The sequence below is a fragment of the Tinamus guttatus genome, unplaced genomic scaffold (assembly GCF_059628265.1).
Source record: "Tinamus guttatus ecotype Peru unplaced genomic scaffold, ASM5962826v1 Tinamus_guttatus_pri_ptg000490l, whole genome shotgun sequence".
Taxonomy (NCBI): Eukaryota; Metazoa; Chordata; class Aves; order Tinamiformes; family Tinamidae; genus Tinamus; species Tinamus guttatus.
The window spans coordinates 784,266-809,772 of NW_028289024.1; the positions used below are offsets into that span (position 1 = coordinate 784,266).

Consider the following 25,507-nt stretch of genomic DNA (forward strand, 5'->3'; position numbering starts at 1 on the left):
CGCGGAGTGGCCGTGTGGGAGAGGGCTGCTGCGCCGGGGGGCAGGTGAGGCCGGGGCGAGAGGATAAAGATAAAGATAAAGATAAAGATAAAGATAAAGATAAAGATAAAGATAAAGGGGCGGCTCGGCTCGGCTCCGTTCGGTTCGGTTCGGTTCGGTTCGGTTCGGCGCTAGCCTTGGGGGAGGTGGAGATGCGGGCTCTGCTCTAGGCTTGGGGGAGGTGGAGACGGGGAGGGCCTTTCTCAGGCTTCAGAGAGGGTTTCGACCCGTCCCGGAGATTAGTGGAGTAGACCTAGGGGTCAGGTGAAGACGGAGCAAGTCGGGCCTAGGCGTGAGGGGAGATTGGAGATCGGGTAGTGTCGGGGCATGGATGTGGAAGGGAAATTGTGGCCTAATTCTGGGAAAGGGCTGAAGATGAGAGGTGGGGAATTGGTCTGGGGGAAGGAATAGGGAGTGGGGGAGCTGTGAGGAAAGGGGCTGGAATACCTGATTTAGGAATAGGAGAGGAAGAAGCAAGGGGAGAGGTGGAGATGGAGAGTGGATGTCTGGCCGAGGGAAGGGGAGGTTGTCCCAGAGCTGTGGGAGGGGAAGAAGTGGGATCTGGGATGGGGTCTGGCCTAAAAGTGGGGAAGAAGAGGCTTGGGGAGAGTTCACCTAGGCCTGTGGAAGGGGATGGGACAGAGGGGGCTCATCCAGCATGGGGAAATATTGGGGATTACAGAATAGAAAGGGATGGAAAGTTCTTTGTGGGAGGGGGTTGGTTCTGGTTGGGGTGAGAAAAGGAACAGTAAGAATTTGGGTTAGTCTGGGGGAAGAGAAAGAGAGAGGAAGAAATTGGGGGGCGACAGGTGACTTAGGATGACTTAGCTGTTGCTGTCCTGCTGCTTTGCTTTGCTCTGGACTTTTAATCCATGCTTGGGAAGGTGAGAGAGTTCCTCAGTCTTGGAGCCTTTCTCTGATACTGGGAGAGTATAGGCCGATAGACTTAAGTTTTTCTTGTTTTCTTTTTCAGTGTGGATCTGTTTTTGTTGTTGTTGTTTGTTTTCTGATACTGGGGGAGTTGAATCTCTCCATGTGCCATAGTAAAGTACTGTGAATCATCTCTTGCTGCCCGTCTTGGTGTGTCACCCCTCAATACTTCGTGTCTTGTAGAGTCTCTTGGAGAGTCACGACATTAGAAGCCTGGTGAGGCATCACATTAAACCCTTCCTAAAAAGGAAGGGGATGCAATTTGCCAGGCTTTCTAAATATTTCTGTGATGGGAGCTGTTGGGCCCACTGCGTGTTAAGCTCTTTATTTGCCAGACAGTAACATTTCAGAATAAACAAGCAAGTGATATACCGACCCTAAGGAAAATTCAGACATGAAGGAGAACGAAAAGTAAACACCAACGCATCAGAAACATATGCAGAAAGGGATGTTATGTGTGGGATGTTGTGCGGATAATTAACCAGGACAGGCGCATCTGTGACTGCGTTCTGGGAGCTCTGAGGTAACCACGTGGCAAAGGGGCTGTTTTCTGTGTGTGAGGTGTCTCTGCGCTCGAGCAGCAGACGTAGAAGCATCTTCTTGCACCTGGGGCACTTACTAATACTCTGTTTCATTAAATGATTTCAAAACACTTCGCAAGAGAGCGTGAGTCACCTCCTTTTTATAGAAGCAGCAACGGAGTTATATATTAGCTAAGGAATTTATATAATGTGGTGACACAGCCGGAAATATAATCCACCTCTTCTTGCTTCTAATTGTAGTTTTTGCTTTATACTTATGTGTATAACTGTGGGACTGCATTCACTGCTGGGGCACTGCTGTGTTAAACATACCAATTCGTTTTGGCTCAAAAAAAGAGGTGATTTGTAAATTACAGTGGGAGGTGAACAAAATATCCATGTTTGGTAACCTAGGTCAGGAGAGAATATTATGCCCACAGCACTGTAGGCAAACATGTAGACAAAAACATAGTTCTGTAGCAAATTTGAATGAATTCATGATGAAAATATTTTGGTCTTGCAGCCTCTTCCACTGTACGCATGGGTTTAATGACTGTAATACCATGAAGTTTAATAAAACTATTCCTAACTGTGATTATAAATTATTTAAAGATTTTTTTTCCCGCCTACCTAGTCCCTTGGATTGCATTGCTTAGTTTCCTTTCCTTTTATTTACTCCTTTCCTTTCTATATTGCCTTTTCAGCTATCAGTCCCCCTCCTATCCACCTGTGACCTTTTGTTTTGCTGAGTTAAATAAACTGTATTCATTTTAGCTCTGCTTGGTACTTCTAGATTTTCCCAGCAATCCTTATTTACATCCATTTGTTGAGCTCTCTATTTATTTATTTTTTCCTAAATGCAGATATGTGCTATTCTTGGTGAGGTTTCGTCAGTGTTGTACAAAACCCTGAATATTTCATGTCTTGTCAGGCAAGGCATTCCCAGCCATGTTTTAGGAGGAACAGAAAGGGGACTCATGTAATGGTCAACTACAAGTGATGGGGTCAAAACAGTATTCCTGGGGGAACTAGGGAGAGGTCCTGGATTTCAAGTAATAATTCTTTATCCTAATTCAACAGTTTAACTGTCAGAAAGTCTGTACTTGTGGATTTCTGAAATACAGTTGTCCAAGTTAAGAAAATAAAAGGAAAAAAATCCTTTCATTTTGAATGACAGTACCTGGATTATTTGATGTTTAGCAAGTAATTTACTGTTTATGCCAGTGATGAAGTTGGTGTTAATGGTAACTTTGCCTTTCTTTGCACAGTCTGAGTATAGTAAATTGCTCTTGGTGGAGGTTCTGCACTAGCTCGTATGGGAGAATTGGAAGCAAGGTTAAAGGCAAAGTACACTACCAGCAGATAAGAAAAATAAGTTTATTTGAGATTAACTCAAGGAGGATGGGGTTACAAAAGTGATAGGGTAAGAGTGGTTTTTAGCAGCTCAAAAACTGTAAGTGCAGCTTAGCACCTTTTCAGAAATTTGTAAGCAACAATGTGTGAGTGGCACTTACTGACATTTTCCAGGTAACTTCAGCAGGTTGTAAAGTTTTGTTGTTGTTGTTTTTGTTTTTACTTTGGCCATTTTTCCTGTTTTAATCAGGCTACTTGAAGTCTCGTTTTAAATTACAGGATATTGCTAAATGCTCTTAAACAATAGCTTATGTTCTGTAGCGTTGTTGACTTTTTTCTATTACTGAATAAAATCGTGTTTGTGTCTCCTCATGAGCTTTTACGTTCACATTTCATCTCTGAAAAAGGAAAAAGTTGTGTAAATGTCGTAGCAATTAGAGCTTCATTACATATTAGAACATAAGTGCTGGAACAAGGCATTGATTTAATTATGAAATAGATCTTTGCTGGAAAATCCTGGCCCCAGGCACAAAAAGAAGGCGCCTCTCAGTCCTCAGAGCTCTCAGGTGAGTCAAGTGCCATATGACCCAAGGCATTCACATATATATATATAGCCAGGTCGAGTGACGAATGCTGTTAGTCTGCTGGCGTGAGAGGACGTGTTCTTGGCTCCAGGATTAAACATACCCCCTCTAGTCTTTACATACTCTTTTTGGGAACGGACATAGTGGGTTTTTTTTTTTTACTTCAGCTGCAATTTTTCACCCTCTTTTGCACTTTGAAGAGGAAGAAATACAAGCCTGCTTGCAGATGGACAGTTTTGTAACGGTCGCAGCCTCTGAAAGGCTGCCTGAGAACACAGTGTGTGTGGATAGAGGTAAGAAAACTGGAATATGGTTTAGGAAGGTGTTTGTGTGGCTCAGTTGTGAGGCCGTATCAGTAATATTTAAAAGCCTTAATGGTAGAGATGAAGCTTGAAAGGAAGTGTGGTCTTGATGGGAAGCTGCTTGTGTATTTGTTTGTGGAACTGTGAGCGTTTGAAAACAGGCTTCAGGCTGAGATTTACCAAAAGTTGAGTCACTTGTTTGTTTAAAATTCTCTATCCCTCCATAGTACAGCTGTTCTTGTAGGTTGATATTGTTGCTAGCAAGGTCTAGGAGTTGTTTTTGAGATGGCATTACATTTTGCTGGTTCTGTCCCAGCAGTGAGTACTGGAAAGCCTGCATTTGGTTCCAGTTTTCCCTTGTGCTCTTGTGCAAGACGTATGATCTTTCTGTTTCTCCATTTCATCATTATTTATAAATCCTTGGCATCATAACCTGTTGTAAGCAAGGTACTGACTGGGGGCATTCAGAAACTCGTGCAAGTTCCAAAGTTGCACTGGACAAGCCAAAAAAAGGATGTTGGCTACTTTATATGGGTTGGGATCTAGCAGTATCACAACTGCTTTACTGAATCTGATGCCCTGTTTGGATGGGGGACTGCTGGTGGGTTTTTATGGATTTGGTGGGGGCTCTTTCAGAAAAATTATTTCACCTTTACAATATGTTTAGGATAGGAGGAACTTGAGGGTTCAACACAAGATTTTTGCTTTGTCTCCATGTCTGATTGCTATCGTATCATGGCTAGGAGTACTTCTGAGGGAGAAGCTGAACGTGGTGTATCAGTGTATATGGTGTTTTAAAAACATTGCTGAATAGCTGTCAATCTCTAACTTCCGGATATTTAATACTGGTGAGGGGGGTGATATTGCTGGATTATGAAAATATCTCACAGAACTGAAAAGCTCACAATTAACCTGAAGTCACAGCTTTAAGTAGTTAAACCTAATGTAAAATTACAATTTGTAACTCAAAGAATCACAGAATGGTTGAGGTTGGAAGGGAACTCTAGAGATCATCTAGTCCAACCCCGCTGCTCAACCAGGGGAGAAAACTCATTGTTCATAAAACTTTATTTATATTCTATTTTTTAATAAAATTTTATTTGATTTTATTTTTAATTGTCACTGCTCTCAATTGTAATAATACTCTAATTTGTGTTGTTGCTTAAACCGGTGCAATTGTTGGTGATAGTAACAGAAAGTACGCTATTATACACACATAACTGTATATCCATATTAGAAGCTTTTCCCACCTAAAATATCCTGGAAAAGCTCCTTTTCTGCTTATTGCAGTTCTGGAATCCTATTGCTAATGTTTCTTTCTTTACGGTCACACTTGACTATTAAAAAGTATTTTTTTTTCTGATTTTCTGTGAATTTTTTTTTCTTTTTGTATGACCTTCTTTTCGTATGTCGCCATTGTCGGTACTCACAAAGCCCAAAGTGGAGGGAAAAAATGCATTGTCTTTCCTTCAGCAAATTTGTCTGGTCTAATTTGTCTGGTTGTATTAGAGGAAATCACCTTTCTTTTTTAGAAGGAGGAATTTTACTTTTACCTCTTTCTCCAAGCTATGCAGTGAATAATTGATAAAGCTGTTAAATTTATTTGCTAGAGCTTGTCTTGTCATTGTTTTGTTGACTATAACTACTGTTTTAGGTTGGATTTCTCTAGTTTTTCTCCCAGCTTTGGTGGCCCAATGGATAGTGAGAAGTCTCTTTACAGAATATGACCCAACATGAGTAGTTCTTATTTCAATAATGACGAAGTTTTAAATGTCTGTGGTTAAAACAAGTCTTTGGAACTGGACCCAGTGTTGGCGCTAAGGGGCACATGGGAATGTGCAAACTTCAGTGCTCAGCAATGATGCAGCAGTCAGAGCACTAGGAGATCTTCAGGGTGTGAGTTAAGTTGTTTGCAAAACTGCTACTTGAAAAAGCACCATTAGCTCTTTTTTTTTTTTTTTTTTTTTTTCTTCTTCTTTTTTAACTGGGATTTAGAATTCCTAGGCATCTCATTAAGGGGAGCAGATCATACCGAAGCCGAAGGCGTAAGTGGTGTCAGTATAAAATATCTGTATTAATTGGTCTGGGGTTTTGTGCTGGGAATCATTTATTATGCCATATAAGTAGCAGAACACCTCGAGACAGTGTTATAGCACTGAGCCATAAATCATACTGTGATACATCAGAGGTGTTCAGGAGATAATGGGTAATAGAATTACTGTTACTTAATGGCTGTTCACAAGGAAGTTGTGGAATGTAATTGCTCATTAATATTCACGCTGAAAACTCTAGGATTATGAAGGAAATGTTGGCCTTGAGTCCAAGAACCCTCCTGGGGAGTGTGGGAAGGGATGCAGACCTAGATATGTTTCATTAAAGTTACGGTTCCCAAATTGGGGTTGTTTTGATGTAAGCAAGGCAGGCCTGGGGCGTGTGACATGGCTCTGGTTCCTTGCTGGGATTCCAGGTGGCAGTGAGTAAGTCTGATGGGATTAACCTTGTGTCAGCAAATGCCATCAGAGGCTCCCAGCAAAGCATGTGCTGTCAGGGAGGTGCAGTGAAATCACCACTGCCCTCTGTGCTATGTTTCTTCATGCTGAGCTGAAGAGTGTCAGTTCTGTTGCATCTGTAAAACCAATATGATCATTGAAACCAGAAGCTTGAGATTTATAAATTATTTTTCATTTTTTTTTCTGAGATCAAGAGTGAGGATTTGAGATAGCTGTGGTTTCTGAAGACTATTACTCCATTTATAAATTAGTTGCTAAGTGTGTGTTCTGGTCGGTGAGGGCTTTGGTTTCACTCATGCTGTTGAATATGTTGGCCAAACATTTTGGGTGGTATTTGTAACGTGTCTGAGTGCTGGTATCTGCTTTTCTGTAGCTTCCCTTCCACCTACATATATAAACATATGAGTATTAGCATTAGATTAATCTAATTATAAAGAGCCTCCCCTGTCCCAAAACATTCATGGCACAACAGATATTAAATGTCCACTGTTAATCCAACAGTAATTTGTAAATGTGTCTTTTTAAATCATGTGCTGAAATGTGAGACGATTGCAAGGGAAACAGTGCTGTTATGGAGACAGCAATATCACTAACAGCCCTGTTTTGAAAGGGCAAGACTTTCCGAAGTAAATATTCACCTGGCTGAGGATATTTGCAAAATTTCATAATTCACCTCCAGCTGTTGCCATCTGTCTTGCATGCCCACCTGAAAGGATACTGGGAGAACACAGGAAGCCCGCTTTGGACTTGAGTAGTTATTTATTAGGAGCGTGTTTATAACTTCACCTTTCATATATTGATAAGAATCACTTCTGACATATTTTTCTGTCTCTTATTCTAGTTTCTCCCTCTGGCTTTGAGAGTGTTGCGCTTGCAGAAGAGGATCTGAACGGCGAGCTGATGAACGAAGAGATCCGTATCCATAGCTGGCCTTGTTCGTACTACTTGGACACCAGCAAGCAATGGGTCTCTGGCAGGCTCTCCCTGACTCCTGTTGCTATCAAATTTGCAGCTGACAAAACTGGTGAACTTTTGGTCAACTTCCATCTTTCTGGAATCAGCGAGATCAAGAAAGAATCTTCAAATTTAATCTTTAGCTCCCTCACCATCTTGGAGAAGAATACCAAGCACTGGTTCAGTTCTCTGCAACCCAACAGAAATGTGGTGTTCAACATCCTTGAGCATTTCTGGAGGGAGCAGCTGCTGTCAAACCAAGGCCCGGGAGCAGAAGCTGGGGCTCTGCAGTCCACGAAAGGAAAGGAACTGACTGGCTTGTTGGCAGGTTCGCAGAAACGCCTGGAGGACACAGCAAAAGTCCTGCATTACCAGGGCGAGCAGTTTGATAACATCATGAGAGGACTGAACAAAATCGAAGGTGATATGGATGTCGCAGACAGGTACTGCAAAATTGTGTCTTTACAGAATCAATCATAGAATCCTAGAATGCTTAGGATTGGAAGGGACCTCTAGCGATCATCTAGTCCAACCCCCATGCCTGTCATCTGTCTTTCAAGTAACTTTGGAGACCCTTTGTGGATTTCAGCCACAATTAGCAGAATGGTAGAAATCTCCAAATTGTTAAATACCTGTAAGTTTTGAGAAAATGGACAGATAGTTAGAGCAAAAAGCATTTCTTTCCTCTGTAAATGCTCCCATTTAAAGGCTTGAGATTTATAAGTTAAAGACAGCAGGAAACACTTTCTCCATGTGTAAAAATAACTCTTTAGGTTGCTCTTTGCCTGCAGAGTATATGTAGCTGAGGGCTCTATATTCCCCCTTTTCTTCAAAAGAACTGAACTGTCCAGCTGAGAGCAGCAGTGAGGACTGGGCCTGTGGTACAGATGTAGTCAGAGAAATGGTTGTAGAAACAGGGGGTCTCTTGTGTTTTTAGGTTGCACTGCTTCTAGCCTTCTATGAAATAATCCCTGCCTTTAGATCTCGATGGAATTAGTTCATTTTATATAGTGAAAAAAATGGAGTGTGGTGCATCTCTGAGCAAACTGCTGAGCACTGTCTCTGGTCTGGTGATGCGCAAACCAGAGAGCCAGGATTGTGAATCTTTCCCACCCCAATTCTAGGCTATTTGTGGTAGTCTCAATTAGGCATTTAAGCCAAGTAATTCCAAAAAAAAAAAAAAAAAAGCCACAAAATGCCACATTTAGGTAACTGGGATATGTGCACTTTTGAGATGTTGCTTGTCTTTAGTCGTTGGGAAGTCGGTGTGAACAGTAAATGATTTGTGTCTCGATCAAAGCACTTAGACTTTGCTTTTCAGTGATTAACATTTAAAGTGAATTTTTCTATGCTACTCTGTGTGCTGCAAGTTGGCAGTCCAAAATAGACAGTAAGGTTAAGAGCAGCATTGTAATGTTTGAAGATATGTAGCTTTGAGCTTCTTTGTGGATCCTCAGATGGCTGCATACAGAAACATACACAATAAAGTTTAAACCAGTTTCTTTTGGAAGAAATATCTGTTTTCAGATGGGTATCATGTCTAAAGAAAGTGTTGATTTCCCAGTGATTCTGGCAATATTCTCTGTGCCCTTTAATGAAAAGCCAAGATAACTGAAAGCTTCAGCAATAGCTTTTAAAGCTCTGTAGCAATAAACAGTGAATAGGAAAATAAATACCTGCTCATTGTTTTTGGAAGACTGCTTTGTTTTGGGCTAGGATGCATTGGGAGGTATTATTTTGTCTTTGTGAATCTGGAGTGTTAGACGCTTTGATTTAAAGAGGGAAAAATAAAGAAAGACATTGACCAAGTGTTGCTGAGATTCTGTTTTATCTACAATATCTTACAATTTAGCCAGCTTTCTCACAGACTAAAAGAGAGTTCAAAAGCTATTAGCTGAACTGTTTATTTTGCACTGTGCCTTTTTGGGCGAGTTCTAACACTTATTTCTAATATCGTTCACCTGTGTGTGTGTTTTCCCATGAAGCTGTATCACATTGGCCTCTTTATCATCCTTTTGGTGTTTAAAAATTTGATCAACTTTCTGTTGCCTGTATGTGTGGGCTGTTTCAGCTTATTAATTCTATCAAATGTTCTGTGCACCAGTTTCTGCCCTTGTGTAGGCCTGGGTACATACAGCTGAGTACATCTTGCTAGCAGATGTTTGGAGACCAAAACTAAGCATAAAACCACATTCCCTGGTTCCCTTTTAATATGCTCGTGTTAGAGAGGGCAAGGCAGTTTGTTTGCTAATTTTCATTTTAAGGAGTGGTTGTAGTTTGTTGATGTACTCGTGCTGACCTCTCAGCAGAAGCCAAGGGAAGCTGGCTAGACCACTTGTTAGGTCTGCAGAACACAAAAACCTTCCTGCAAATCCTGGCGTTGTGTGACCAGAATGTCAGCCCCTTGGGAAAGAGGGGAGAGGATGGGCAAATGGACAAAGGGATTAACAGTAACCCAGAGCACATGCTTTTCCCATAGGAAATGTGAAGAAGCAAATCTGTTTTGCATGAGGGATTTAATAACTCTTTGTAAGTTGACATTGCCCCCCAAATCCTTGTGTGTACATATATATATTATTATTATTTATATACTAAAAAGAAGATGGAAAACATGCTTTGTGGCCTGTAGAAATGCAATCAGGAGGAACATTAGAGTATGACTTTTAATTTGGAAGAGAGTGTGCGTTAACAGGGCCTTTTTCCCCCTTTTTTATCTTCTTTTTTCCAAGCTGAACTTCAGTTGAACCTTGTAGTTTCAGAATTCAGCCCTAAATCTGTGACACTGTGTCATTTCAACTTCTGTTATTGCAGGGATGTTACCTTTTTTTCACTATTTTTTATTATTATTTAAGGAAAGCATTTTCAGAGGGCAGCCGAGAGCTCCAGACCCATTACTCATCTTACTCATCTCGCACGCTATCTACATAAATATCTGGTGTCCGAGCTGTAGTTGGGAGTAGACTCTTGGAACAATTCATTCTGCCTCCCTCTGTTATTCATGAATTCAGTGGTTTACTGAATATGAATTTTTTTTTAAACAAGATGTCTTTTTTTGCTTTTCCTAGCAGATTAATTTCTTTAAGCAGGCCTATTTTGAAGCTGGTGCACATCTTCCAATAGCTAGTAGCCAAAGTGTGTTCAGCTAGAGCATTTTTTTTCAGATTAGACTGTGTTTGCGGCCAAATTAAACAGGATTTGAAAATTGCAGAGTCTTCTGTAGAACTGTTCTGATTTTCTCATGGAAAATAAATTATTTCAAAAAAAGGCATCTTGGGAACAGCACTGCTCTGGGGCATGGCTTATTGGACAGTACTTTTCTAGAGCAAACTTTTAATGCAAATTAAATCAACCATGCTCCCCAAAATACCAAGAAAGCACTAATGATTTCAGTCTGATAAGGCTCTCATCTCTCAGATTTCTGTCGTTAATAGTCTTTTGGAGCATTACAAAATGACAGTGTTGCCTTAAACGTATCTTTAAGTGTTATCTGGCTTTACTTGGGGTGTTCTCTGCAGCTGGCATGTTGGTGGAACATGCCTGGTCTCCAGATAACCTTTAGCCTATCTGTGATGAAGAGATGGTTCTTTCTTGGGCAGAAGACGTTTTTTTGGAGCTGTTCTTTTGGTTGGGCTTAAACAAAATCGCTTCCCTCCCACTGGTCACCTGAGAACCCATTTTGTACCTCCAGGGATGGCATTTCTGTTCCACCAGTGACAGAAACACACGCTGAGAAGCCTTGTTGTAAAGGGTCTTATTTGGGCCCGTTTGGTTTGTAGGGTGCTCCCAGGCAGCTTGCTGCTGTTTTCCAGAGGGTTGTTTGAGCAGCAGATGCATCCCAGGGCGCTGACTGCCTCTTCCTACATGGAAATGGGTTCCACAAGCTGCAGGTGGGAGGGGAGGTGGCTGCTGGACCAGTGCGTGGTAGGAAAAGCCGTTGCATGGTGACAGGGATGGGGTTATGAAGTTACTGTCAGTTGTGTGGGGAGATGGGCCCCAAAGCCTTCCTTCCAGGGCCTGGTCATCCTACTAGGCAGGATGGGGCACCTCATAGAATCCTAGAATGCTTAAGGTTGGAAGGGACCTCTGGAGGTCATCTAGTCCAACCCCTGCACACGCAGGGTCACCTAGAGCACGTGGCACAGGACTGCGTCCAAGCGGGTTTGAAGATCTCCAGAGAAGGAGACTCCACAACCTCTCCGGGCAGCCTGTTCCAGGGCTCTGGCACCCTCACTGTTGAGAAATTTTTCCTTAAGTTCCTGTGGAACTTTTGGTGTTTCAGTTTGTGGCTGTTTCCTCTAGTTGTGTCGGTGGCCACCAGTGAAAAGAGGCCGGCCCCATCCTCCTCACTGCCTCCCTTGAGGTACTTCTAGACACTGCTCAGGTCCCCTCTCAGCCTTCTCTTCTCCAGCTGAACAGGCCCAGCTCCCTCAGCCTCTCCTCACAGGGCAGATGTTCCAGGCCCCTGATCATCCTCGTGACCCTGCGCTGGCCTCTCTCCAGCAGCTCCACATCCCTCTTGTACTCCTGCCTTTCATATGTTTGACTGGGGTTTGTTCTCCTTACCACATGAAGGGAGAAAACATTTGTGGAAGGTGACGTGGTGCAGAACTTGTGTTTTCCTACAGGTGTTCCTCAAGCCACCTCACTATAAGGATTCCAGCTTCTTTCTACCCTTTCTGAGGAGGGCTTGCTCTTTTAGCAAGCACGAATTTGGGAGAAGGGTAGAGGTCATGGAGAGAATGACACAAAGGAGTGTAATAAGTGCGAGTGTCTCTGCTTTAACCCATGTAGACCCAGAGAGGGGTGCTCACAGTGGGCTACACAGCACTTTGGAAATTAAAGCTAAAATTGCTGCTTTTCCCCTCATTCCCATTTCTTTTTCAGTACAGAGACAGCCTGTGAACCTCAGACCCAAAGACATCTGTGATGCTCATTCATGCTTGGGTGAAGTCCCCACAACAGGGAATGGGCTGTGTGGATTAAAAAATGCAACAGTGTTATCACGTCCCACATTTTATAATTTCTTCTTTTTAGTTGTTCACGCACATATTACATCTTCCTTGCTTGTAGCTGATGAACTTAAGTGCCTGCTGTTCACCTGCATGGTTAGAAATGAGAAGCTTGAGTCCCTGTGTTGGTTCTGGCTATATGGTCTCCCTTGGGGAAGTTGCCTAATTCCTCCCTAAACTGAATCCAATTATCTTTAAGCTAAGGCAGTGGTTTGCCAGCAATGAGGCCCGTCTCCATACAGAGCTAAAGCAATATTCCACACGAGGTGGGACCCAGCGGGCAATCTGTGGGCATTTCACCCTGAGCTTTGCATTGTTGTCACTTGCAGTGGGAATTTGGGAGTTAGGGCAAAGGGTGGCAACAACTTGTGGGGCTGAGGCAGAGAGGAATAGAGAAAGAAAGAAAAAAGAAAAAGGTAGGACTGAGTGCCAAGTGTGGAAACATTGAACTAAAAGGCAGTGTTAGCACAATAGATGAGTGTAAATTGGCTTGAATAAATCCAGTTGGAAGCTGGATTTCTCACAAGAGAACAAGGAGGTTTTGGGACCGCTTTCCAATATAATAGCGGATGCGGGAAAGCCTTTTTTTTTTAATGTATGGATGCTGGTAAGCTGTGAATAAGATTGAGATGTGAAATAAGAGTGCTGGATTCAGTAATAAGAAATCTTTGCTTCTGTGGTAATTTGCTTTGAATTGGTGGGGCAGCATGACCCTATTGGCTTTCATTCTTCTAACACACTCTCTTCTCCTCTAGATTGTTGACTGAACTCGAATCTCCTTCTTGGTGGCCATTTAGCAGCAAGCTCTGGAAAGCACCGTTGGAAGCCAAGCCAAAGGAAACTGCCACAGTTTCCGATTCAAAGAACCAGGAAGGAATCATAATTAGAATTCCAGTTATTATCACCCACAGAACAGACTCAAATGTCAAGCCAGGAAAACTCACGCTCCTTGCTTCTGGCCTGGAAATCAGTGACTGCAATTCCCAGGTCATTCACAGGTTTGAATCCAAAGATGTAGATGATATCAGAGTTCATACACCGTATGAAATCAGCGTTCGCCAGAGGTTTATTGGGAAGCCCGACACCTCCTACCGGCTGTTGTCAGCAAAGATGCCTGAAGCCATCCCAATCCTGGAGATGCAGTTCAGCAAGAAGATACAGTTCTTGGAAGATGCCCTGGAATTTGCTGGTGCCAGAAAGTCTCCCCAGGTAGACTTGGGCACCTCCATTTGGCAAGCAGGTAGGTGACCGACGGCGATCCATCAGTGATCAAAAGCAGCAGCTCTGAAAGCTCCCAAGTGGTTTTCAGGCTCAGAGTATTGAGTGATGTTCACAGGGAAGGTCTTTCCTCCCTGCCCTAGCAGTGAGACTGTGTTGATGGTAAAAAGCAAGAAGTAACTGCGAGTTGATGCTAGGCACTCCTGGCCAGAGGAGAGGTGTGAGGGTAGAGGTGACAGAACTGTGTGGTCCTGTTTGGATGTAGTTGGATTTATTTTCTCAGGGGCACTTTTACAAAACCTGTGAGTGTAGGTGCTGAATCTGAGGTGTCCGTAGGGGCCTGACTGCTGGAACGTGCCAAGCGCTCTTTGACGTGCTCCCAGCTGCTGTTTTCACTAACTCTGCACCACTTTTGAGAAGGATTAGCTTCATCTGAGTTTCTTTCAGCTGCTGCATTTCAACTCCAGTGCCCCCTTTTTCTTCCCCCCACTCCCAGTGTCACCAGTTCCATATTATGGTCCTCTGTGGAAGGGGTAAATCGCCCCTCCTCACTTGACTGCATTCTCCAGAGTGCTTCAGAGTCCTGTGTTTTAGCTTTTTTACTCTTGGCAGTTTTGTAGCTGGAAGCATCTCTGCATGAAACCTGTTTTCCAGTTAATTGCAGAAAGCTTAAAACCAACTTCCAATTCCACAAGTTTTTAAATTGCATGTGGGATAAATACTATGCTAATTTTCCTTTTTTTAAAAAAAAATAATTTAGTAGTTTTAGAAGTTTATGTTTTTTGGATTACAAAAGAAACGGAGTTTAGTTTTCTTAGATTTTAGATCTCTGGTGAAATGAATGCATAGTTCAGTTGTTTTAAGAAAACACAGCAGGAACTGAAACCCTTCACAACAGTAATAAAATTATTATTGTCTTTTCTGAGGTTCTGTATGATTTTTTTTTCTTTTTTTTTTGTAATCCAAGCCTGGATTCCCTTGGAGAGCTGGTGAATCTGTGTCTTTAAGAATTTAATTCTCTAAAAACAAGAGTGGAAGTTCTCTTTTTCTTAATGGTCAGGGACAGAAGAACAAATCTGTGAATGAATTTATTGCTGCCATGTTAAAAATGGGGAGAAAAATGCTATAGTAAAATAATGGAAGAATCTGTTTCTGTGCAGCAAGCTAAAACTAGACTTCAGCAGGGAGGATAAGGTTCTCTTGTTGACGAGTTGTCGAGGGCCATAGCTTGGAAAAGCTTGTTAATTTTTAAGGAAATAAGTCTTGGGCATCTGGCACTAAAATGTCAGCACAACAACTTAGAGGAAAAACAACCTGCTGGTTTCTTAAGCACTGAGTTATTCCAGCAAATTGGTGCTCAGTTCCTGATGGTCTTAAGGCTGGTTACATAAAATAATTGGTTATACAGCCCTACTGTGCTTAATTTCCCACTGCTCCACTCTGTTTGCATCTGAGTCAGTGAGTCAAGGATATTGCTCTCCTACCCCCACCTGCATTTGGGCTGTTTAATTTGGAAATGTCAGGGAAGGGAGCCGGAGGTTATGGAAATCATGACTTCTCCAGCTCCACCAAAACCCTTGTTTGTTCCTTCCCCGGCGCCTGTCGCTCCCGGCCTTCAGTCACAAGATGGCAGTAACTGACTGTGTTTTAAACTCTGGGTTTTTTCCATGGCTGCTCACATGGTGGAAACAGCGAATTTTCTTTTTTTTTTTTTTTTCTTCCCTAAAAGAAGGGGGCAAAAAACATCCGTCTATGCACAGAGACAGGCATGCATAATGCACATAAAATTTGTGTGTTTTCAGGTAGCAAACATGGATTTGGAGGCCTAGAGGAGACGCATCCTTGCAGGGGAGGTAGTTTGGTTCGTGGCATTCGCTGCTCCTCGTGCCCATCTGTGCAGGGAGCATTTTGGCTGTCGTAGGATCACCCAGATCCTGCCTGTTTTCACAAGCAGCGCTGTAAAGCTGGGCACCTTGCACGTTTGCACAAATAAATGCAACCCAACCGCCTTTCCTAGGGGTTTTGGCTTGATTTCGTGTAGGAAAAGCACGTCTCGAGTGTTTTGTACACACTAGATTATCCGAAGCTATTTTAAACTGCTTTGCATTTCTTTTCCGACGGGCTTCCTCTGGACTAAGTCGCACGGGGCTTTTCGTGGCACGCTAAGGACACAGCACAGCAAGGTCTGTTTTGTAAGAGGTGCTGGGTGGAAGCAGCACCTTTCCCCACCGACGTGTTCCGTGGTGGTTAGATAAGGTGCATCTGGGAACTGGCATTTGTAGCTTTTTTTTTTAAATCCCTTTCAAAGTTCCCAAATGTTTGCTGCTGACCACCATGACCGAGGGCTCCTGTTGGTTTGAGCTTCCAGTGTTTTGCTCAGAAACTTGGTGGTTTCTCATCCTCACATGGTGCAATGCAACAGTCCAGTTCTGTGCCACAAAACTAAGCAAAATTTGTTCTTCGATCTATTCTAAACGTTTCTGCCTTTACATTCAGTTTTTCCCTCCCTTGTGTTAGCAAAATGAAGAGAAAGGCCTGAGCTCATTTTTGGCTGTTTCACCTTCTCATCCTCAGTAAAATGAATGGGGCGAAATGGATAGATTTCTTCTTTTTAACGAAATAATTAGTGTACAGGGACATTGAGCTGATAAGAACCACAAAGCATCTTGCCTGGCTGTTTGCTGTAGTAGGAAAACCTGCCGTTCCCTCCCCCAGCTTGTCCTCCGTGGGAGATCACAGCAGTAATTTGCCATAAGCAGTGCTTGGTTCCTAGCCCCTCCAAACACAAGAGGCATTTGAGCCGGGTAACAGCAGCACAGTGAATGATTTGCCTGTCTTAAATCTTGAGTCCAGTAACTCTCAGACTGATAACCGAATAATTCCCCGGATTATGATTTTTGCAGTAATTACTTGAGAGGGATTTAGGGTTTGGTCCTGGTGTTTTTGCTTTTGTCTCCCTTTCCATGGAGCGGTAATGCTGTCCGGAGCCCCCGAGCGTTAGGTCGCTGGCCAGTTTGGCACCAGCTCTTCGACCTTGCCGTGAGCACTTGCCTCCAGATTTCTGTCCTGGCGTCCTCAGCGGTTGCTGGCCCTGTTCTGTGCAAGGTGGGGTGATATTCTTGCAGGTGGCAGCGAGGGAGCATTAGCTTCCTTCCTTCTCTTCAGATGGGAGAGCACTTTGGAGATGGCTGGAGCACCTCTGGAAGGCGAGATGTTCAACTCGGGTATTTAGCACCCATCTGCATCAGATATAACAGCCTTTTCTTGCTGTGATATCCCTGCCACCCTCCTGGGTAGTGCAACAAGAGCTGAGGCTTTAAATAAAGGTTTAAATAAAGGTTATGCCAGGAATTGCATCCCTGCGGCTTTGCTGGGGGTGGCTGCTAGTGTTGGGTTTGGCCTTCTGTTGCACAGGTTTGCTCACTTGGCCCTTGGCCTCTGTCCCCAGTCACCACCTTGAAGTTCTTTAATTTAAAAGATTAAAGCAAGGAGAAGCAGCAGATGAAGGTTCTTCATCTGTCCGATTGGGAACGTCTCGCTGCTGCTTTTCCTCTGCTCAGATGAATGCCCAGGGCATGAAGTAAACCCATTCTCCAGGTGTTGCCTTTGATAAGGAATCATCTTAGCAGCCTTGAACCCTCCAGGTTCTGCTGTACAAAATACAGCTGGCAGCATTTCTAGAAGACTAGAAGTCATCTAGAACCTGTGTGGAACCTCTCTGGAAGGCTGGTTGGGCCAAGGCAAGGTTGGGCCTAGCTGCTGCAAAGCTGCTGCTGCTCAGAGCACAGATCGCTGGTTGCTGTTACCACTGGTCCTCTTAGCTAGGACAGGAGGTGGCAGTCTGTGACCACGGGAATTTCTCTTGCAGCCACAGGACTCCTGGGAGGCGTGATGCAGCCCGGATCTCCGGTGGGAGGAGAAGGGATGGACAATGAGCAGGTCCAGCTGCAGAGTCACGAAAAGATCTCCGAGTCGGAAGCAAAAGAGCTGAAACAGGTAGAGTTGAGATAACCCCGTCTGTGGTTGTATGAACTGGTTGTTTCACTCCCTTTTCTTAGTAGTACTCATATTTTTTGTTCATCAAAAACAGTCTTCTGTCCTTAACACAATATTCCCTGACTGTAGATGGGCGTATTAAAAAAAACGGCCTAATCTGTGATTAAAATACATTGATAATCTACTGTTTTTTTAAATTATTTTGTACAAACTGGGAACTATCAGCAGACCAAACATATTAACAAGAGGAAAACCCTTTTAAAAAAGTTTAAGTTGTTTCCTCTGAAGATTAAAAAGTTTAACAATTAGACTGATTGCTTCAAGCTCTCTTATGTTTTCTTTATTCAACCTTACTCCTTTTACTAAAGAGTAGCCGCTCATTTTCAGCAATATCTGAAAAACTGAACAAAGTGTTTTGTAAACACACAAAGAGAAGCTATAGGGGGGAATTAAGTGTGAAATCTAACATGTAGATAGAAAAGGAAAAGTGTTTGGAGACTCTACCAGGAAAAAGTTATTTAATCCAGTCTGGTATTGTTCCTCGAATTGTCTCCTTAAGGATCTTCTCTTGTAGCTGATGTTTAGAGGCTTTTTAGTGAAGCCTTCTCTATCCATAGTGTGTGGTGGATTTGAAAAAGTGAGCTAACTAGAACAAATCCAAGAAAAGTGGCTTTTACTTGTTTTCCAGTTAAAATAGATTTGCTGATGGTGATTATAACCTCATCAGAATATGTGGTTACAGGCTAAAGATTATTCTTGAAGTACGCTCTTATTTTATTTTATTTTTTTACAGCATCTGATTCTCTCTTTAATATTCTGTCTGTAGCTTAGCAATAGCATCATGCAAAGTGTTTGCTAACCCTATTGCCTCTCAGTCTAGACAGCAGTTTTGAAGCCTCGTCTTTTATTTTATAGTTGGGAATCCGAATACAGCAGCTTCGTATAGCTGAGTGCATTTGAGAGGCACGAGCTGATGGCAGTGACTAAAGAGTAACTAAAAATGTCTTTTTCTTTAGTCTGTTGTTGATAGGTGAATACACTTTGCACAGCTGTTATGTCGTTATTCCTCTCTCAAACATTGGCTTTTCGGCACTATAATTCTGACTTGCATCCAGAGCTGGGTGCTCAGCACTGTGTGGAGGGCTGCTGGCCACGAAGGGCTGTGAAGATGCACATGGTGCCTACCAGGGAAGGCAGACTGGAAAATCATGTAGTTTGGGTGTTTTCTAATGGGATTCATGACGAATGCCAAAGCCTTTCAGCTGGGGTACACTTAGTCTTGCAGGATGCCCTCTTGGCTTTAGAGATACAGAGCTTGAAACTCCATTTGGCTAAGCCTTTTAGTGGAGAACTACGGTATATTAAGGATGTGGATTTGTTATCCATATTCCTTCATTTTGTAATGGGCTAGCAGGTTAAGCCCATAAAGAGAAGTCAGAGCAGGGAAGTAAGAGCCTTCACTCTTGTTTTCAGCTCTGTCACCTTAAGTCCTGATTGAGGATGTAGGGTTCTCCTTGCTAAGGTGCAGTCTGCTGCTCTGTCCCTTTATAGATGTTTCAAACACATCAAACAAATGGGCAGCACATGCAGCCGCCGGGGCCTGCACCAAGGGCTCCTCTGTTGTTACAGCTGCTCTCGAGATGCTTTGCACCACCTCAGTTCCTCTGCTTTGCAAATGAGCAGGAAATGGTGGGTGATCATATTTGCAAGGCGTTTAGAGATCCAGGGTGAAAATTGTTTTAAATAGAGGGTGTTAATGTGCGCTGGAGACAGTGACAACTGTAACATCACACTTGTGTGAATGAGCTGAAGGTACGTGGGGTCTCTGTGTTGGTAACTATGCACTTTTCTGAGCCGTTTCCTTTCTTGAAGATTCTTTATCATAGTTTATTCCTTGATAATCTTTAATGCAAGCTTGAGTTTTTTTGTTTAAAAAAACAAAAAATCTCAAACCCAGAAAAGCCCTGTTCTAACCCTCTCAATACTTGTAATGTGGAGAAGACCCGTAGAATGTTTTAAGTTGGAGAAGCAAGAGGAATTTGTGATAAATAGATAATATTCTTTCCCATTGCTTAGTTTTCTCTCTGGTTGACTTACCTTCCCTTCAAAAAGATCTTACAGTGATAACAGGAGACTTTTTGCAGCAGATCTTGCTGATTAGTATCAAAATTCCTTCTGTTAGAGCTGGAAGCACTGAGCAGACCGGCGCTGTGATGGGGAGCCTCGGTAAAAGACCTCGCCAGGGCTTCACGAAGGGACATTGGTGTGACAAGCACAGCTGGTGGCAGCGTGAGCTGCCCTCCTTAGCAGTGTGACGGAGATGGAGAGCACAAGGAAGCCCATGGAGCTCCTGTGCTTCTGCCCAGTGCCTCGCTGTCACTCACATAGTGCCACTGGCTGTGGGAGGGGATGTGATAATGGTAACTTAAGGTCCAAGAAAAGGAATTCTCTTCACTGGTTCTGCATTTATTTTGCCAAACCAATGCTTTCTAGCTACCCCTCTGCTAAACCTCTCCCACCAGAGAAGTGTTGTTCCTTTTTCCTGGGTATACAGATCACATGTGCCATTGAAGATAGATGGTGAAGGAGTGAAGAAGCCCCTTCCACATCATTTGAGCAAATGCACACCTTGATGAATATCTCTGTTTCCTTGATGTCTCTTCCATTCTTGATGGTTCCATTTCAATCCTTTGATAAAGTCAGTCTCTTCTGTGTTTATTTACTCTTTTTTTTCATGCCCTCATCTCAGGAAAGCACAACTGTTAGGTCAGAGAAAAAGTGTTTTGTTGAGGAACTGTTCATTCCAAGTGCTAAATACCAGATTTGCTCGTGGGGTGGCCGGATGCCATGGCCAATAGCAGCAACAGACAAGTAATCTTAACAGACACAAGCAATGATCGTGCCCTGAATTTTTGTTGATTTTATTTTGAAGGCGGGAGAGAGCTGAGGTCCTCACAATTAACACTTTGTATTTGTTTGCGTGTAATTTAAAGATTTGATAATACCAAAATAATAATAATAAAGCTGTAGTTAAGCATGTGAATCTGCTTGGGTGTTTTTTTCCAGACAAGGCCAGTGATTAGACTTTTCTCCAGTACTGGGAGTGCTTGGTACATCCTGAGAAAGTAAATAAAATCAGACTTCTGTATCAGTCCAAGAAGAAATAATAGGAGAATCAGCCACTAAGAATAAGATAACTAATTATTGGCCTTTGGCATCTGCCTCCATCTCCAGATGCAGCAGGATGGGATGTGGGGAGGCCCCTAACTGCTTCAGTGCAAAGTCGCTCTATTTAAGTAATCCCTAAAGGTGGGTTTCCTTTCAGAGTGGGACTATGAGTATTTTAAGTGAGGTTCCCCCCTCCTAGCTCTTCTGCAGGATGTCAAGCACAGAGGTAGAGCTCTGTGTTAAATCATCACAGCTACCTCTCACAGTTCACAGTGTGAATAATAGTTCTTCCCTTCTCAATAACAGGTGAATTTGGCCAAGGAAGTCGCATCCAGGAACCGTTTCTGGTTGTGGATTCTACATGCTCTGCTCTAGCATTCAAAACTCAGGGATAACCGAGTAGATTAAGTGAAGGTTTTAGGTAGTTGAAACTTGGGAACTTTCTTGCGTTCCAACACTATCTTTAATCACTGAATACTCAGTGTACTGACGTGGTATTTCCCGAGTTTTAGCCAAACTACGTTATTATGGTGCCATCTCAGGACCTGAACTCAGTCTGTATCGTAAGTGGAGATTTATCTTGTAGTGGGGCTGATGCTTTGGGTTTAGGCTATGGGGAATATCATAAATAATTGTGTGGGCTACTGAGCAGGTTCATGGGCTTGATTTTATCTCCCATCACTCTAGTGATCTGTGTCATGAAATTCTCCAGCTAGTCACCTGAAAAGCAAAGTGGGCAGTACTTTAACTCCTCCTGAAACTGGTATAAAAACAGGGCAGACAAATCATGGCCTAAATTGCACTGCATTGCCTAGAACCCCATAGATATACAAGAACTAAAGGTATCTAGTAGGGGTGGAAGCTTCTATTCATGGCAAGGTCAGGCCTGCTACAACTGGACTCTTTATGCAGGAAGGATTTGGAGGGAAGAAGCAAATTTGCTTCCCTCTCCAAAGTGAGGACTTTGCATGGGAAGATGAAGCAACTTGCTGAAGTTGCACAGAAAGTCTGTGACAGAGCCATGGGTCTAGACCAGATTTTCCAAATTCTAATCCTGTGGCATAAATCTGAAGCTGTTCAACTCCTGATCTGAGAATGGCCAGTGCTTGCGGGAAACGTATGTTTAGAACTTCTTTGATGGAATCATATGTGCTGTTTGTGTTACAAACAGAGAAGAGTTTCCACGAGTTTTCAGGTCTTGATTGCCATCCCAAATTACGGCACAGAAGACTTCGCTGGTCTTTAGGGAACAGCAGAACTAGAGTGCTGGTAATTAGACATCCTGCCATCATTTTGCTTTGTAGAAACCGTGACCAGGTTCGGCCACGCTTCAGAGTCCAGTGCTTGGTCCAGGCAGCTCTCGAGGCTGTGCCAGAACAGAACTCCCACCCATTTAAGGCCTCATGGGCTTGAACTTGGGCCTTGAAGCTGGATTTTAGCAACTGAAGGGATCCCTTGAAGGGATTTATTACCAGACTCTTTTAGGCAAGGAATTAACAGATAAAAGTGAACCACTTGCTTTTTTTTTTTCTTCTTTTTCCTTGGTATGAATGACCACATCATCCTTCCCCGCAGCGTTTCAAGTCAGACCTAATTGGCAGGTAAACTGAGCAGAGCCCCGGAGCCGACCACCTTCCCATTTTACTGCTTTCATGTTTTTAAAAGCTTTCCTATTCTCAACAATTGTGTCCTTTTGTGTATTTTAAATGTTAGTAGTCTTTAATAAATGTGAAACCTATCAAAAGTAGCCTGGTTTAAAACTATAAATGAAGTGTTTGTCCTGGCAAATCTGGGCATTCTGGGCCACAGTTTAATTCACAAATAAAGTCGTTGCTCCCTCAAGAGATGGGGAATGGTGACTGTCCCTGGTTCCTTTCCGTGTCCTCTTATGTCACCTCCCTCCTGAATTTACTGCATTGGGTATATTTGAGGCTGGCCCTGTGTGTAGCCACGTTCACCTCCTGGCCTCACCCTGGCAGATTTCCCAGATTAAGTTGGATTGGGTGAGGACATAATTTAGGAAAAATGAAAGTTGACCGAGCAGCTAGTAGTGCTTGGTGAGATCTCCATAGGCAGCACGAGAGCAAGAGCCTGGACAGAGGAACTCCTGTATTAGGCCAGTTATTTTGAAGGCATCAGCCGGCATTTCTGCTTCTGCCCTGTGCTGAGAAGCAACTTTCTGAATGCGCTTGAATAAAATGCTTGGTCAATTTACTGAAAAAAAATGCCAGCAGGGTTCCTCTTTAAATCATCTGCAAATTGAGATGGTACATATATAGGTATGTGTAAAATATGTGTGTGTGTATTTTTCTTGTGTTTCTTCAACACACACAACTGACTTTCATTGATGGAGGAGAGCAGAAAATGGGAAAAGTATCCCAAAGCTTCTAGGCAAAATAGCTGCTGTCGATGATCTGTTTGGGGCAAAAACTCCTCAGTTTCATCTTTCAGAGCCCAGGTTTCCCACACGCGAGTCCTTCCCCCAGGGATGAGCTTGAACCCAGACCTTTTTCCTTGCAGCACATACTTCTCACTGCCATCCTTGAGGATATCCTGGAGCAGCGAGATCTGAAGCCTGTTGCATTAATGTAAAGAATCAAATGTCTGCGGGAGAAGAGACCGAATCCTGGTGATTTTATCTTTCAGCTCTGGTTTGAAGCTGGCCCTGGTCTCCGCTGGGAGGGGAGCGGACCCGGTGACCGCTCCAGAGGCGTCTTCCAAACTTTCTTCTCCAATTTTTATTACTGCAATTTACATTCAGTGCTGCTCGGTAAAAGCCATTGCACAGTGTAGAGACTACCTGATTGTACATACCTATATGTCCATATACACAGGTAATTACCCAAGTGGAAGAAGCTCCAAGGAGGGACGGGGAGAGACGCCTCTGTGCTTCCCATATCCACACAGTCAAGGCCCTCACTGGAGACGGTCAAGACCTTCATATCCCTGTCCTGAAGCGCCCTGAACAAATCTGATCACATACTTAGCCTTTTGGTGCATATCCTAAACACATCTAACAGCTCCAGTGTGGGGAATTCATCCCTGCTTTGCTGTTAGCCTGAAAGAACCTCATGTGTTTCGTTTGGGACAGAAACAGAATTTTCTCAGCTTGTAGTTTTGGTAAGAACAGAAGAAGGCAGATTAGGCTTGATCCATGTTTTGCTGTGTGCTTTTGCTTTGGCAGCCACGTTACAAAAGCACCTTTTTTTTTTTTCCCCTTTTCTCTCCACATATCCATGTTTTTGGCTGCTTGTGATTTATGGAAGGAGCTTGGAGATATTTTATATGATAAATCTCACTGCTATGGCCAACATCCAGCTTGAGATGATGCATTTTGTTGGTATAAAATCCCCCTGCTATTCCCATTAGATATGATATTGCTCACTGCTTTTCTCAAACCAGTGACTTGTGTAACTACAAACTTTTGGACTGCTCTGGAATTCAGCTCCAGATGTGGAAAAACTGGTGTTTGACAGAAGCTTTCTCAGAGCTTATTCTATATGTTCTAAAGCAACAACAGAAGAAGAGGTTTTGAGGTGCCAACTATTATGGAGAAGAAAAGGAAAAAAGAAAGGAAGGGAAAGGAAAGGGAAGTGAAAATAAGGGAAAGGGAAAGCAGAAAAGAGAAAGTCAGATCAAGGATTAGGGTACAGCTTCTTTCCCTTACTTTGCCAAAAAGGCAGGTAGGTTGTTTCACTTCATACTAACAGATTTTTTAAGGGAGTAGCCATAAGGGGGAAGAAAAGGCAGTGATATAATTTGTACCTTAATCTACTGCTAAGAAAGAGGCAACCTTACAGGGGAAGGAATTAAGATAAATTTCCCCTGTGTTGGTTGGATCTCTCTTTTGGAATCTGTTGTTCAAACTGATGAAATTCAAAGCTGAAAAACCCTAAGGATCCACTTAGGTGATGGTTACAGATGACTTCTGGCCTAACGAATTCGACAACCACGCTATCTCACTCTTACTGTGCTGTATGAGGACTGCTGTGGGCTCTTCTACAGGCTCTTCTCCTGTAGAAATCATACAGTAACTTTGGACGTTTGCTGACCGTCGTCACGTGTATGAAGCATAATTTGTGTGGAGTTGTGTAGATTGGCTCCTCAGTGGCCTGCTGCCCACAGCTGGGAACCTGTAGCTGGTGTGTAGGTAATTTCTCATCTCAGGTCAGCTCGAGTTGTCTGGCCACCTTGTTGGCCTCCTTTCACACCGTGTTGCCCCTCTACTCTCCTGAAAATGCTTTTGCTCAGCTGCCTAAGCCTCACTTCTTCCCTCTGCTCCACCCAGCGTCACTTCTTTCTCCCACAGATTGTAATGAAAGAACCTACCCCTTTCTTCATTGACTTGATCCCTGTTTAAGCTTTAGCCACAATCCTTTCTGGTTTTGCTGCTGCAGTGTTTGCTACCCATGTTGGCTCTTGGGATGTGTTTCGGGACATACCACATCTCTGAGATACAACCCTAAGGAGGGGATGATAACAGAGCCAACAAAATGTTGAATTTACATCAATTCTTACTTCTATTTTTTTTCCCAAGCATTTCAGACTTGATTCTGTGTGTTTTACTCCAGTTCAGTGTCGCACATCTTGCTTCAGTTTATCAGCACAGAGACATCAGCTCTTTTATTTCCGTAAGTTGTTGCCAGCACAGTTCAGGACACAAGTTCCACAAGTGATATGGCATTTAAAGCAAATTAAAACCAATTTCTACTTGTCTGTAACACTTCTGGAAGAAATTCACTGAAAGCTCTCAGTCTTGTCTTCCGACAGATCCTAAAGAAACTGAAGGGCCTGGCCTTAGAGACAGAGGCCGAACTGGAGAGACAGGACGAAGCCCTGGACTCCATCACCAGCTCGGTGGACCGCGCGACGCTCAACATCGACAAGCAGAACCGCAGGATGAAGAAGCTGACGTAGCGGCGC

At 43.2% G+C, this 25,507-nt stretch overlaps 1 protein-coding gene across 1 annotated transcript; it reads left to right on the forward strand.

Annotated features, from left to right (window-relative positions):
• Window positions 1-25,507, forward strand: SNAP47 (synaptosome associated protein 47). Its single transcript, XM_088533280.1, has 5 exons — window positions 1-44; window positions 7,081-7,636; window positions 12,958-13,442; window positions 17,289-17,416; window positions 25,355-25,507. The coding sequence occupies exons 2-5, from the start codon at window positions 7,140-7,142 to the stop codon at window positions 25,499-25,501; spliced, it is 1,257 nt and encodes a 418-aa protein (XP_088389406.1). The 5' UTR covers window positions 1-44; window positions 7,081-7,139; the 3' UTR covers window positions 25,502-25,507.